Source organism: Myotis lucifugus, unplaced genomic scaffold (assembly GCF_000147115.1).
Source record: "Myotis lucifugus unplaced genomic scaffold, Myoluc2.0 scaffold_32, whole genome shotgun sequence".
Classification (NCBI taxonomy): Eukaryota; Metazoa; Chordata; class Mammalia; order Chiroptera; family Vespertilionidae; genus Myotis; species Myotis lucifugus.
Genome location: NW_005871080.1, coordinates 619,330 through 633,423, shown reverse-complemented (window position 1 = coordinate 633,423; position 14,094 = coordinate 619,330). Strand labels below are relative to the sequence as shown.

General features: G+C 36.4%; 1 protein-coding gene across 3 annotated transcripts in view; it reads left to right on the top strand.

The window, feature by feature from the left end:
• Positions 1-14,094, top strand: part of EPC2 (enhancer of polycomb homolog 2) — a 120,664-nt gene that overhangs the window by 26,872 nt on the left and 79,698 nt on the right. For all 3 annotated transcript variants that reach the window (XM_006086861.3, XM_014454151.2, XM_023752420.1), the window contains exon 2: positions 13,774-13,933. In XM_006086861.3, the coding sequence (XP_006086923.1) occupies positions 13,774-13,933 (160 nt within the window). The remainder of the gene's footprint in view (positions 1-13,773; positions 13,934-14,094) is intronic.

Below are 14,094 nucleotides of genomic sequence, written 5' to 3'. Positions count from 1 at the left end.
CACAACCTCCCAATCCGCCCTGCTCTGTGCATGACAGGAGGCGGCACCCCAACTCCCCAATCGGCCCTGCTCTGAGCCCGACCAGGGCTGCACCTAGGGATTGGGCCTGCCCTCTGCCACCCAGGAGCAGGCCTAAGCCAGCAGGTCATTATCTCCTGAGGGGTCCCAGACTGCGAGAGGGCACAGGCCGGGCTGAGGGACCCCCCCCCCCCCCGAGTGCACAAATTTTTGTGCACCGGGCCTCTAGTTAATAAATAATAATACAAAACTAAACTTTCACATACAACTGTAAGCCTATTTTTGCCCCACCATGTAGATCAAGTTGGGAAGAACTGACATCTTGACAATGTTGGTGTTCCTATTCATGAATATAGACTATCTCTTCATTCTTCTATTTGATTTTGTTCTTCAGAATTTTATGATATTCCCTCATAGATACTGTATCTATTTTGTTAGATTTATACATAAACATTTCATTTTGGGTGTTGCTAATGTAAATGGTATTGTTTTTAATTTAAAATTCCACTTGTTCATTGTTGGTATACAGGAAAGAAATTTACTTTTGTATATTAACCTTGAATCCTGCAACCTTGGTATAGTAGTTCCAGGAGTCTTTTGTCTGTTTCAGATTTTCTCCATAGATGATTACTTCATTTGCAAACAAAGACAATTTTATGTCTTTTCCCAATCTTTATACCTCTTATTTCCTTTTTTTTTTTTTGTCTCATTGCTAGAACTTCTTGTATGATGTTGAAACACAGTAGTGAGAGGGGACAAGTTGAGGAAAGTTCCCCTCTATTCCTATTTTACTGAGATTTGATACGATTTTTTGATACGGTTAGGTAATACTCTGTTATGCTACTGTTTTCTCTTTGTTTCTTCTGTCCTTTGTTCCTTTTTCCTTTTCTGCCTTCTTTTGAGTTGAGTACTTTTTATGATTCCATTTTACCTTTGTTTTTAGTTCATTAGCAATAACTTTGTTTTGTTAATTTAGTGATTGCTTCAGGAATGTGATTCTCAGCGGGGTCTGATTTATTTCCCAGAGGACACTTGGTAATGTCTGAAAGCATTTTTTTATTTTCACAACTTGGGGGATGCTACTGACTTCTTGTGGTTAGAGGTCAGGGATGCTGCTAAACATCTACAGTGCACAGGGCAGCCTCCCACAACAAAGAATTTATGCCCAGAATATCAGTAGTGCCAAAGTTGAGAACCTATGATTTGGGGATTATAATATACACCAGAGGCCCGATGGAGGAGGGTCCCTCAGCCCGGCCTGCCCCCTCTCACACTCTAGGAACCCTCAGGGGCGGGAGGCGACCCGGCGATCAGGAAAGGCGACGCCCCATCACACCTCTGCTGCTGCCATTGCCGGCAGCGCAAGTCTCAGCCGGCTCTGGGCAGCAAGGCAGCCATCATCTGAGGCTTGCCTGCACCTCGGTCTGGCCCTGGGCGAATGGGGTGCTGAGGGGACTGAGGGACTCCGGAGGCAGGCATGCAGAGTGGCCGCCCCAGCGGGGCTGAGGGGACTGGGCACCGCCATCTTGTGGCTGTTGGCGCCACCATCTTTGAGGGTGGGGCAGTCAATTAACATATTCCCTCCTTATTGGCTGTGGGCGCCTCCATCTTTGAGGGCAGGGGGTCAGTTAGCATTTTCCCTCCTTATTGGCTGTGGGCGCCTCCATCTTTGCGACAGCGTGAGGGTCAATTAGCATATTCCCTTTTTTATTAGATAGGATTTTTATTTAATCATAGTCTATGTTCAAGTGATATATCACTTATGTATAGTGTAAGAACCTTATAGTAGTGTACTGCCATTTCCTCTTGCCCAGCCCTTTTATTATTGTTGTCATATATAATAAGCTCTATAATACATTCTTACTATTTTTACTTAAACAACCACTTATTTTTCAAATACTTTAAAATAATATAAAAAGATGTATCTATTTACTCTTGTAGTTATCACTACTCCTGCTTTTCATCAGTTTGTCTTATATTCAGACTTCCATCTGGTATCATTTTCCTTTTTCCCAAAGGACATTTCCTATAATGCTGGTCTGCTGGTGAGGAATATTTTCAGTTTTTGTATGTCTAAAAAAAAAATCTTTATTTTGCCTTTTTTGTGTGTAGTAAAGCACATAACATGAATTTATCCTTTTAACAAGTTATAAATACATGTTACAGTACTGTTAACTATATGCATATTGTTGTACAACATATCTCTGATTTTTGCTTTGCTTTTGAACGATATTCTGGATACAGAATTTCAAGTTGTCAGTTTTTTCTTCTAGTACTCATTGAAAATGTTCCAGTCTTTTCTCGCATTGTTTCTGATGAGAAATCCGATGTCATCTGTATCTTTGTTCCTCTGTATACAGCTTGTCTTTTTTTCCAGTCTGGCTGGTAGGAACAGGTACTCTTCCTGACCCTGAATGACAGGCACTGTTCCCTCTAATCTTTTGGGGAAGTTTGTTCCTCATTGTCACATTTGTGTGCTGAAGACTCTCTGTTGAATACTCCAGGGAACCCTCTGCAGATTTCCTGGGTTCTATCTTTGTGTAGTTCTTTCCTCTTCGGTATTCTGCCATGAACTTGAAAGGTGCCTTAGTCTTCCTGGCCTCTTATTTCTGTCTCTGCAGCTCATGAAGTCTAGGCTCTGCCTCAGTTCATTCTTTTGCTCCTTGGCATGGAAACTCTTTCAAGGTAGTAAGCAGAGGCTGACATAGTCTCACTCATCTGGTTTTATTTTCCTTCTTTTAAGTCTTTCATTGCCTGATGTCCACTGCCTGGAAAACCATTGTTTCAACTCTTGTCATATTTTATTGTTGTTGTTGCTTCAGGTAGAAGTGTAAATTCATCCACTGTCACTTCATCTTTTAGGCGGGGAGGCGGGGGCAAATTTTTTTGTGATAAACTTTCACATAACATATAATTCACCATATGAAATTGAGCAACTCCATGGTTTTTCTTATATTCACACTCTTCTGTAACATAACAACTATTTTGTTTCAGAACACTTTAAGCACCCTAAAGAGAAATCTCATACCCATTAGTCACTCTTCATCCTACTCCCCCTAATACTCTACTACAACCACTAATATACTTTTTTCTCTATGGTTTTGTCTATTTCTTTACATTTCCTATAAAGGGAATCATATACTATGCGGCGTTCTTTTAAATAGCATAATGTTTATAAAGATCACAATGTAGCATAAATCAGTACTACATTTGTCTTTATGGCTGAATAATATTTCACTGTACGTATTTCATCTTTGTAGTGAAAGTAAGATGCTAAAGCCTTTTAACTGATTTCTGCTGCCTCTTTTATCTCCCATAGAGTCTATATTTGGCCTTCCAGGTAATTTTAATATGCTGCCAGGGCTGAGAATCAGATTTAGGAAGTATTAGAAGAGAAGCAGTTTTAAATAGATAGGATAAGGACTCCTCTAGGATCTTTTTTTTTTTTTTTTTTTTTTTTTTTTGGTCTTCCTTTATCTCTTCCTTTCTTTGATTCTAAAAGGATCATTTTAAGTGATTTTAAAGATTGGCACTGGTTGCTCTTTGGGTAAATTGTAGAAAATGTAGAGAAGAAAATAAAGACCATCTATAATTTCACCACCTAATACTTTGGCACATTTCTTTTTCAGATTTTTTTTTCTATTTTTTTACTTTCTAATTCTGTGTTTATATATCCCATCATGTATCATCTATTTACCTTATTCTATTTGAGATTATCTTCAATGTGTGATTTTGGTTCCTGCTTTTTCTATTTAATGCATAAACATTTTCAAATATTAAATTCTTTTTCAAGAAATTTTAAGTGGCAGTGTATAAGTCCATTGTATGGATATACTAAATTACAATTAATCCAGTGATGGAGATAATTAGCTTGCTTCCAGTTTTACTTATTATTATTATTTATATATATAAAAGCCTAAATGACCATTATGACCGGATGACCAGCTGGTAGCTATGACACTCACTGACCACCAAGGGGGCAGATGCTCAACGGAGGAGCTGCCCCCTGGTGGTCAGTGCACTCCTATAGCCAACCTCCCTCAGCTGGCCAACCTCCCGCTGTCCCTCCCCCTGGCCAGGACGGCCCCGATTGGGACGGGTGAGATAGCCCCGATCAGTTCTGATTGCCAGCCAGGCCGAGGGACCCCACCCATGCATGAATTCGTGTACTGGGCCTCTAGTTGTTTAAATAATAAGTTAACTGTTAGAAGATTTTTAAGGCTTAGAAATATATTACCAAACTGTTCTCCAGAACATGCCAATTTACACTTTAACACATTTTCTAGCACTCATTCTTGAAAGTGTTTGTTTTACTCATCACAATTTTACCAGCATTGCAAATATTGCCTAGCCACCATGTTTTATTTACGTTAAATATTTTTTACCACACAAGTTAATTTTTCTAGATTTTAAAAATTGGCTTTGTACTTTATAGTATAAAGCATTTATTTTGTGTGTGGTTCTATGTTTTAATAAAGAAATACACCAGTGTAACCAGTACCCCAAACAAGGAATAGAATATTTTCACTCCCTACAAAAGTTCCTTTTAACCTTTTTACGGTTTTATCCTCCACCCCCATTTCAGGCAACTACTGATCTGATTTCAATCACTGTTGGTTAGTTTTGTCTGTACTCAAACTTCATATAAGGGAATAACACAGTATGTAGCTGCCTGTGTGCAGTTATTGCTCAGTATACTTTTGAGATCCTGAGTGTGATTAGTTTGTTCCATTCCTTTTTTTCTTTTAACCAAATATTCTATTGAATAAGTATACTCACTTTTCTTATCTATTCAACTGTTGATGTACATTTGTTTCCAGTTTTTTGCCATTGTGAGTAAAATTGCAGTTAACATTTATGTTCAAGTTGTTTGTGGATAGGCATTTCACTTCTCGGGTACATACTTTGTTAGCAGTAGGATTGCTGGGTCAAATGATAAAATGAATATTTACTTTATAAGCAACTGCCCGACAGTTTTCCAAAGTGGTGATATCATTTAACATCCCATCACTTGTTGTGGTCAGTTTCTTAATTCTAGTCATTTTGTGGGTGTGTAGTCAAAACTTTCTGTGGTTTTATTTTACACTAGTGGCCTGGTGCATGGATTCATGCACATTGAAAGGAAATTTATTAGAAGAAATATTTTAATATTGTTGTTTGCCCTGTCTCTGTAACAGAAGTGTCAACCAAATTCACGATCGACAATGACATATCCAAACACGCGTGCGATTGGCACCAGCAAGAGCTTTATATGTATCGTGCATGCATGAGTCAACTTAGCCTTTTATATATATATAGAATAAACTTGCTTAATTAGACCTGCTTTCTGATGTAGCTAGACTGTTGCCAGCCCAGTGAAGCACCTCAACTTCTCTTTCAGGTAATTGTCAGCAACACAGCAGTAAATATCAACAGGAAGGAGATTATTATTGTAGATTACGCAGGGAGAACAAAGGGTAAAATATTTAACTGCAGCAGTGTTTGACTATATTCTGTGCAGTGAGAAAACCTGAAGTCATTTTCAAGGCCCACCATTACTTATTTTCAGTCGGGTCAAGTTTCTAAACTTCTAAATCTCTGTTTTCTGGCTATTGAAAAGAAAATAGTATTCTACCGAGTCTCCTGTCTACCTGCTCCAGGACTTCTATGAGGATCAGATGAGATGAGGCATGGGAAAACGCTTCACAGACATTGGTTAAAGTGTGAAATGTTTGCACCCGGCTATAAAGCAGGTCGTGTTCCTGGGTTGAAGAAACTGCAAGGAGGTTAGTCATCGCTAGGGAGAGGAAGCCGGGCGTTGCTACGTGATGTCATTACCCGGCTCCCACAGCGACCATTTCCGGGCTGGGCTGGGCTGTGGGCCGCATTTTACGCCAAGGTGTCTCGGCAGCATCCGTTGCAATTTGATGGGCTGTCACTCTGGGGTGGTGGCAGGGCCTATGTCCCACTTAGGGGAAGCCGAATGTTGCTTTGTGGGTGCCAGGTTCATGGTGCCAGTGCACGTCACGGCAGCTTCTGCATTGAGCATCTGCCCCCTGTTGGTGCATCATAGCGACTGGTTGGACACTTAGCATATTAGCCTTTTATGTATACGGATTTCCCTGATAAAAAGATTTTGAGCATCTTTTAAAGTGTTTATTGGCAATTCCTGTATCTTCATGAAGTGTCTGCTTTCTTTAAAAGTTAAATTGTTTTCTTATTGAGTTATAAGAGTTCTTTTTATACAGTTGTTTGTATGGAAAATAATACAATAATCATGCAAGCACACATCTTTTGTGTACTCACAACTATAAACCTACTTTGCCTCACTGTATATTCTACATACAAGTTTTCTCACATATATTGTGAATATTTTTCCCCAGTCTGGCTTATCTTTTTGTTTTCTTAATGTAATTTGAAAAGCACAATTTTTTTATTTTGAGGAAGTTCAGCTTATTAATTCTTCCATTTGTAATTTATGCTTTTTATGTCCTGAGAAATCTTTGCCAAATCCAGGGTCACTAAAATTTTTTCCCATATTTTCTTGTAGATATTTTATAATTTAGGCTTTATGTTTAAATCTGTGATCTATTTTGAGTGTAGTATGAGATAGGAATATTGGGCTCATTTTTTTTTTTTTTTTACCAGCTCATGTCCAGACCATTTGATGAAAAGACTCCTTACCCCCATGTAATTGGCACCTTTGTCTAAAATTCATTACCCGTGTGTATGTGGGTCTGTTTCTAGACTCCTTTTATCTCCATTGCTTTGTATGTTTATCTTTATGCCAGTAACACACTGTTGTTAACTTAGATTTATGATTTAGCTTGTAATCAAATTGTGCATGTTCTTCAAATTCTTTTAAAAAAATTTTTTTCAAGATTGTTTTGACTATTCTGTTTCTTTTGCCTTTTCATATGACTTTTAGAATCAGCTTGTCCATTTCTGTGGGTTTTTTTTTAAGCCTATTGGGGTTTTATTAGGATTATGATGAGTCTATATCTAGATCAGTTTAGGGTGAAATTTACTTGAGAAAGTTTTTTTTGTTTTTTGTTATTGAACCTTCTAGTCCATGACCATGTTATATTTCTCAATTTATGTTGCTGTGCAAGTTTGGCATATACTTTGTTAAACCCTAAATGTTCAGTTCTGATGCTGTTATAAATGATACTGCTTTTTTTTCTCATTTTTCAGTTACTAATGTATAGAAATAAAATTGAATTTTTATTATTGGCTTGCAATCTTTTGTTAAATTTACCTTTTAATTTTATCAGCTCTGTTAAGATTCCTTAGGGTTTTCTCCCTACATGATCATATCATGTGTAAATAGTTTTACCTTTTTGTTTCCAATCTGTATGTTCTTATTTTTTTCTTTCCTTACTGCACTGGCTAAAACTTCTGGTAAAATGTGGACTAGAAGTGGTGAGAACAGACTTCCTTATTAGTTTGTTATTGATCTTAGGAGGAAAGCACTCACTCTTTGACCATTAAGTATGATGTTAGATATAGGTTTTTCATAGGTGCTTGCTCTTTATTAGCTTGAACACATTTCTTTCAGAGAAATTTTTGTTTTGAATGGGTGTTGAAAAAGGTTTTTAATTGTCACGATTTCTAAATTTTTTTGCTTTTGTTCTTAAAATTCCACTATTTTGAATATTGTACCTTTATGATATGTTTTAATAAAAACAAGAAACTTTTATTCCTTATGCCATGGACTATTCTGAACACTTTAACTTACATAACCATCACAATAAACCTTTAAAGTATATCTTAACTAAATTTTACAGATGAGTCTCACATCATTATTTTCTAAAGGAACTTAAATTCCTTTCTTTTCCATCCCCTTCCTGGTAGGTATATGGGTATTCATTTCTAATAAGTGAGTTTTCAATTTTTTCTCTTTGCATTCTATTTTGGGTTCTCCCCACATCCTCTTTGATTTTAATTATTTTTAGACTAGAGGCCTGTTGCACGAAATTCTTGTGGGGGTGGGGGTTCTCAGCCCGGCCTGCGCCCTTTCACAGTGAGCCCTCAGGGGATGTCCAACTGACAGCTTAGGCCCAGTGGGGAGCGGGCCTAAGCCATCAGTTGGACATCCTTAGCGTGTGGAGGTGGGAGAGGCTCCCACCACCGCTGCTGTGCTCACCAACCATGAGCCCTACTTCTGGTTGAGTGGCACTCCCCTGGTGGTCAGTGCACGTCATAGCGACCGGTCGTTCAGCTGTTCGGTCGACTTTCATATTAGCCTCTTACTATATAGGATTACATGAAACATTAACATGGTTCTAAAATTCAAAACAATACAAAGGGTATATGCTCAGAGAATTTTCACTTTGTCCTTATACTTTCTACATCTGTAATATCTGATCTTTGTAATTCTTAACTACTATCTGATTAGTTTTATGAAAATTCTATTGGTACTTGATAAGAAGGGGCTTTGGGTATAAAGTTTGATATAAACTGTTTAATTCTGCCTTATTAAGTTGCATAGGTAGATCCATGATTGTTTTTTGTCCCCTTGATTTGCCTTATGCTGAGTGTTGTGTTAAAGTTACTGATTATTACTGTTTCTTCCTATTACTACTTGCATATCCTGTAGTTTTGCTTTGTAAAATGGTTGCTATGTTATTTGATGTATAGATAATCATAAATTACATAGATATTCAAATATAGGGTGTCCCCCAAATATGTATACACACACTTTGAATAATTATAAAGGCAGTGTTTATTAAAATCATTTCATTTTCAAAATTGAGCTATCAGCTATTAAAGTGTGTATACATTTTTTGGGATACCCTGTATATACTCACAATACATAGATATAGATATTTACAAATGATACGTAGATATTCAAAATCTGTTGTGAATTGTGGTTTATAGGTCATGCTTATTGTTCTTTGGCTTGAATTCTACTAGTCTGATATTAAGTTCTGCTTGCCTTATTGTCTTCTTATACATAGTAAACTTTCATCTGTGCCTTTAATTTTATTCTGGCCTTTAATTTTATTCTTTCTGAATAACTGGAACCTACTGTGTGTGTGTGTGTGTGTGTGTGTTGTATAAGCATATAGTTGAGTCTTGGGTTATGAGACAAGTTGAAAATCTTGTTTTCATAGATGAGTAAAGACCATTTACATTTATTGCTGTGACTAAATATGTTTGATCTCAATTCTTTCATATTTAATTTTTAAAATTTTTGTTATATTGGCTGTTTTTACTTTTTGCTCTTTTCTAAAAAGACTAGAGGCCTGGTGCACGAAATTTGTGCACTTGGGGGGAGCAGGGTCCCTCAGCCCAGATTGTGAGAGGCCAGGCCGAGGGACCCCAACAGTGCACGATCGGGGCCGGGGAGGGACGCAGGAGGTTGGCCAGCCAGGGAGGGGCCATGGAAGGGCTCCAGGGTATGTCTGGCCCATCTCATTCAGTCCCGATTGGCTGGACCCCAGCAGCAAGCTAACGTACCAGTTGGAGTGTCTGCCCCCTGGTGGTCAGTGCACGTCATAGCAAGCGGTTGAGCAGCCTTAGCATATCATTAGCATATTATGCTTTGATTGGTTGAATGGCCGACCAGACACTTAGAATATTAGGCATTTATTATATAGGTTTATATTTGGTATTTGAGAAGGTTTTTTTCATTCTCCCATTTTTAGCTGCATTATTTCCACTTTGATGTGCAGATTTTCAATATTAGTCTTCCAGCCTTTCCCCATCTTTGAAATATGTGTGTTTGTCTATACAGAATTTTGCTGAAGTCTTGGTTGAAGGAAGCCATGTGAAGAGGGACCACACTATCCAATATGTTGCCACTAGTCATTTGTGGCTTTTGAGCACTTAAAATATGGCTAATCTGAATTGAGGTGTTCTATACATGTAAAAAAACAAACCACTAAATTTTTATCTGTTATTACAACAGATATCTAGAACTATTTTCATTTTTAAAAACTGAAACTCTGTTCAGTAAACAACATCTTCCCTTTTTCCTCCTCCCTCAAACCCCTGGCAACCAATTTTTGTTTCTATAAATTTGACTACTTTATACTGTTTATAAGTGAAATGATGCAGTGTTGGTCTTTTTGTGGCTGGGTTATTTCATTTAGCATAATGTTCGTAAGGTTTATCCAAGTTGTAGCATGTGTCAGGATTTCTTTCTTTTTACAGCAGAGTAATATTCCATTACATGTATATACCACATTTTGTTTATCCATTCATCTGTCAATAAACTCTTGGATTGTTTTTACCACTTGGCTCTTGTGAACATGGGTGTGCAAATATCTCTTGGAAATCTCATTTTCATTTCTTTGTATATGTACCCAGAAGTTGGATTGCTTGATCATATGGTATTTCTTTTTTTAAAATGGTCTTCCAATACATGAAAACAAATTTGTCTTTCCTTTTTACTTATGTCTTATTTAATTTCTTTCGGCAGTGTTTTGTGGTTTTTCATGTATAATTCTTTCACCTCCTTGGTTAAGTTTATTTTCTAAGTATTTTTCTCTTTTCAATGCTGTTGTAAATGGGATTGTTTTCTTAATTTCTTTTTTTTAAATATATTTTATTGATTTTTTACAGAGAGGAAGGGAGAGGGATAGAGAGTTAGAAACATCGATGAGAGAGAAACATCAATCAGCCGCCTCCTGCACATCTCCCACTGGGGATGTGCCTGCAACCCAGGTACATGCTCTTGACCGGAATCGAACCTGGGACCTTTCAGTCCGCAAGTCGACGCTCTATCCACTGAGCCAAACCGGTTTCGGCTTAATTTCTTTACAGATTGCTCATTGTTAGTATATAAGAACAACTGATTTTTGTGTGTTGACATATCCTGTAACATTGTTAAATTTATTAGTTCTAATTTGTTTACTAGTTGAAGTAATTTTCTTCCGTTCCTAGTATGTTGAGTGTTTTTCATGAAAGAATGTTGAATTTTGTTAATGCATTAATTGAAATGATCATGGTGGTATTTGTCCTTCATTCTTTTATTACGGTGCATTATATTGATAAATTTTTGTATCTTGCATTCCAGGAATAAATCCCACTTGGTCATGATATATAGTCACCATACTCTACATCCCCAGAATTTTATTAATCTTGTAACTGTGAGTTTATACCTTTTGACTACCTTAACCCATTTCCTCCTTCCTTCACCCTCCTCCGTGCAGTATTTTTTTCCGATTTTGGTATTGGTAATATTGGCTTCATAAAATGACTTTGGAAATTTTCCCTTTTCTTTAATTTTTTAAAAATGTTTTTTATTCATTTATTTATTTTAAGAGAGGAAGGGGGAGAGAGATAGAAACATCAGTGTGAGAGCAAAACATTGATTGGCTTCCTCCTGCTTGCCCACTACCACGGATCAAGCGGCTACCCAGGCATGTGCCCTGACTGTCCATTGAATCTGTGACCTCTTGGTGCATGGGATGATGCTCAATCCAATAAGCAACACTGGCTGGGCTTCTTTAATGTGTTTTTTTAAGAGTTTAAGAAGGATTGTTGTTAATTCTTTCTCCAGTGAAGCCATCTGGCCATGAGCTTTTCTAGTTACAGGTTTGTTCAGACTTTTTATTTTCATGATTTAATCTTGATAGGTTGCATGTTTCTAGAAATTTATCTGTTTCTTCTAGATTACCCAATTCATTGGTGTCTAATTGTTCATAGTAGTCTCATAATTCTCTTTATGTGACATCATTTTTAATGTCTCATTTCTGATTTCTAGTATTTGGGTTTACTCCTATTTAGTTCAGTAACTAAGCATTTGTGAATTTTATTGATCTTTTCAAAACAACTTTCTGTTTCATTGATTTTCCCCCTATGTTTTTATTTTCTATTTTATTTCTCCTCTAATATAGTCTTTCTTTTGCTAATTTACGTTTTGTTTGTTCTTTTTCTAGTTTCATGAAATGTAATGTTAGGTTGTTGATTTGAAATCTTTTTAATGTAGATAGGATTTTAGTGCTATAAACTTCCCTCATAATATTGCTTTTGCTACATCCCTTAAGTTTAATTTTGAATTTTTGTTTTCATTTGTGTCAATATTTTCTAAATTCTCTTGTAATTTCTTTTTATCCTTTGGTTGTCCAAAAGTGTATTGTTCAGTTTTCATGTCGAGGGGTGGGGAAAATTAGGTTTACAGTTGTGAATACACAAAACAGAGTTTACTGTTGTGTTATTTATTAATTATTGTATTATTTTCCATATGGGCAACTGTAAATCTACTCTTGCCTACCCCTGCATTTGTGAATTTTTCAGTTTTCCTGTTGCTGTTGATTTCTAGTTTCATTCTGTTGTGATTGTAAAAGATACTTGGTATGATTTCAGTCTTCTTAAATTTGATAAAAGTTGTTTTGTGCCCTAGTGTGTGATCTATCCTGGGAAATGTTTTGTGAGTGCATGAGAAGAATGAGTGTTCTGCTGTTGTTGAATGGAATGTTCCATTAAGTTCAGTTGATCTGTAGTGTTGTCTAAGTCCTTTTCCTTTGTTGATATTCTGTCTGATTGATCTATCTATTATTGAAATCTCCTGTGTGGTAAAATTCTCCTGTAAATCCATTAGGTCCAGATCTTTTGTTTGCTGGGAGCTTTTTAATTACTTCATTTTCATCCGTTGTTATTGGCCTATTCAGGTTTTCTGATTCTTCCTGATTCATTTTTAGAAGATTTATATGTTTCTAGAAATTTGTTCATTTTTCCCAGGTTGTCCAGTTTGTTGGCATGTAGTTGTTCATAGTATTTGCTTACAATCCTTTGTATTTCTGTGGTGTCTGTTGTTACTTCACCTCTTTCATTTCTAATTTTATTTGGGTCCCCTCTCTTTGTTTCTCAATGAGTCTGGCTAAGAGTTCATCAGTCTTGTTTATCTTTTCTTGTTTATCACCTCTTGGATTCATTTATGTTTTGTACCAGTATTTTAGTTTCTGTGTCATTTATTTCTGCTCTGATCTTTATTATTTCCTTCCATCTGGGCTTTTCTTGCTGCTCTCCTTCCAATTTGTTTTGTTTTAGGGGATTTTAAAAAACCTTTAATCTGAATATGAAGGGGAATTTTTTGGGGGTAAGATAACCTAATTTTCCTTCCACAAGGTTATAGCTGGTTAGATGGTAATGGTCCACTGTGGGTCAAGGGAGAAAGTATGCATTAAGTGGGAGGTGATTGAAAGTATTAGAATCTGGTATATTTTATAAGAAGTTTTTGTTTAACTTTGTCTGTTGAGCATCATTTTATCTTTCTTTGAATTATCCAGAATTTTGTATTGTTGAAGTTTTTGCAATATAAATGCAGAAGACATTTAAAATCTGCAATAGAAATTATTTTCTTGCCATTTGCATATTTGTTTGTAACAAAATTATTTTCGTTGCTACTTCATAACTGTAATTTTGCTACTGTTATAAATCGTAATGTAAATATCTGATATGCAGGATGTATTTTCATTGTTACAAATTGAACATAATTAAAGCATAGTGATTAATCACAAAAACAATATGTAATTATATATGTGTTTTCCGATGGTCTTAGGCGACCCCTGTGAAAGGGTCGTTCGACCCCCAAAGGGGTCATGACCCACAGGTTGAGAACCGCTGATCTAAGGTGACATCTAACTATGAACCACAAGTATTAAAGGAGAGCAACAGCAATGTTTTCCTAATTTTGCAGCAAAGGAACTGTTTATAATTGATTCTTAAAGCACCTTGCTATTATTAAACCAAGTAAAACTTAAATATATTTATGCATTAAAGTAACATTATTAAAACAACTTATGTTGCCTACTTTACATTTTCCAGGAACATCACTTACAGCGAGCTATTTCAGCACAGCAAGTGTTTAGAGAGAAAAAAGAGAGCATGGTCATTCCAGTTCCTGAGGCAGAGAGCAACGTCAACTATTACAATCGCTTGTACAAAGGAGAGTTTAAACAACCCAAACAGTTCATTCATATTCAGCGTAAGTTTTTTAATTCATTATTTTCTGTTTGTAATTTAAAATCCTTTCTCTCTTTTGCCCAAAGAGATTTACATTTTTCAATTTGTATATACTGATTAATAGAAATGTAAAACATTAAGTAATAAAATCTCTCTGTGCTTATATCTGAACTTGGAGATCAT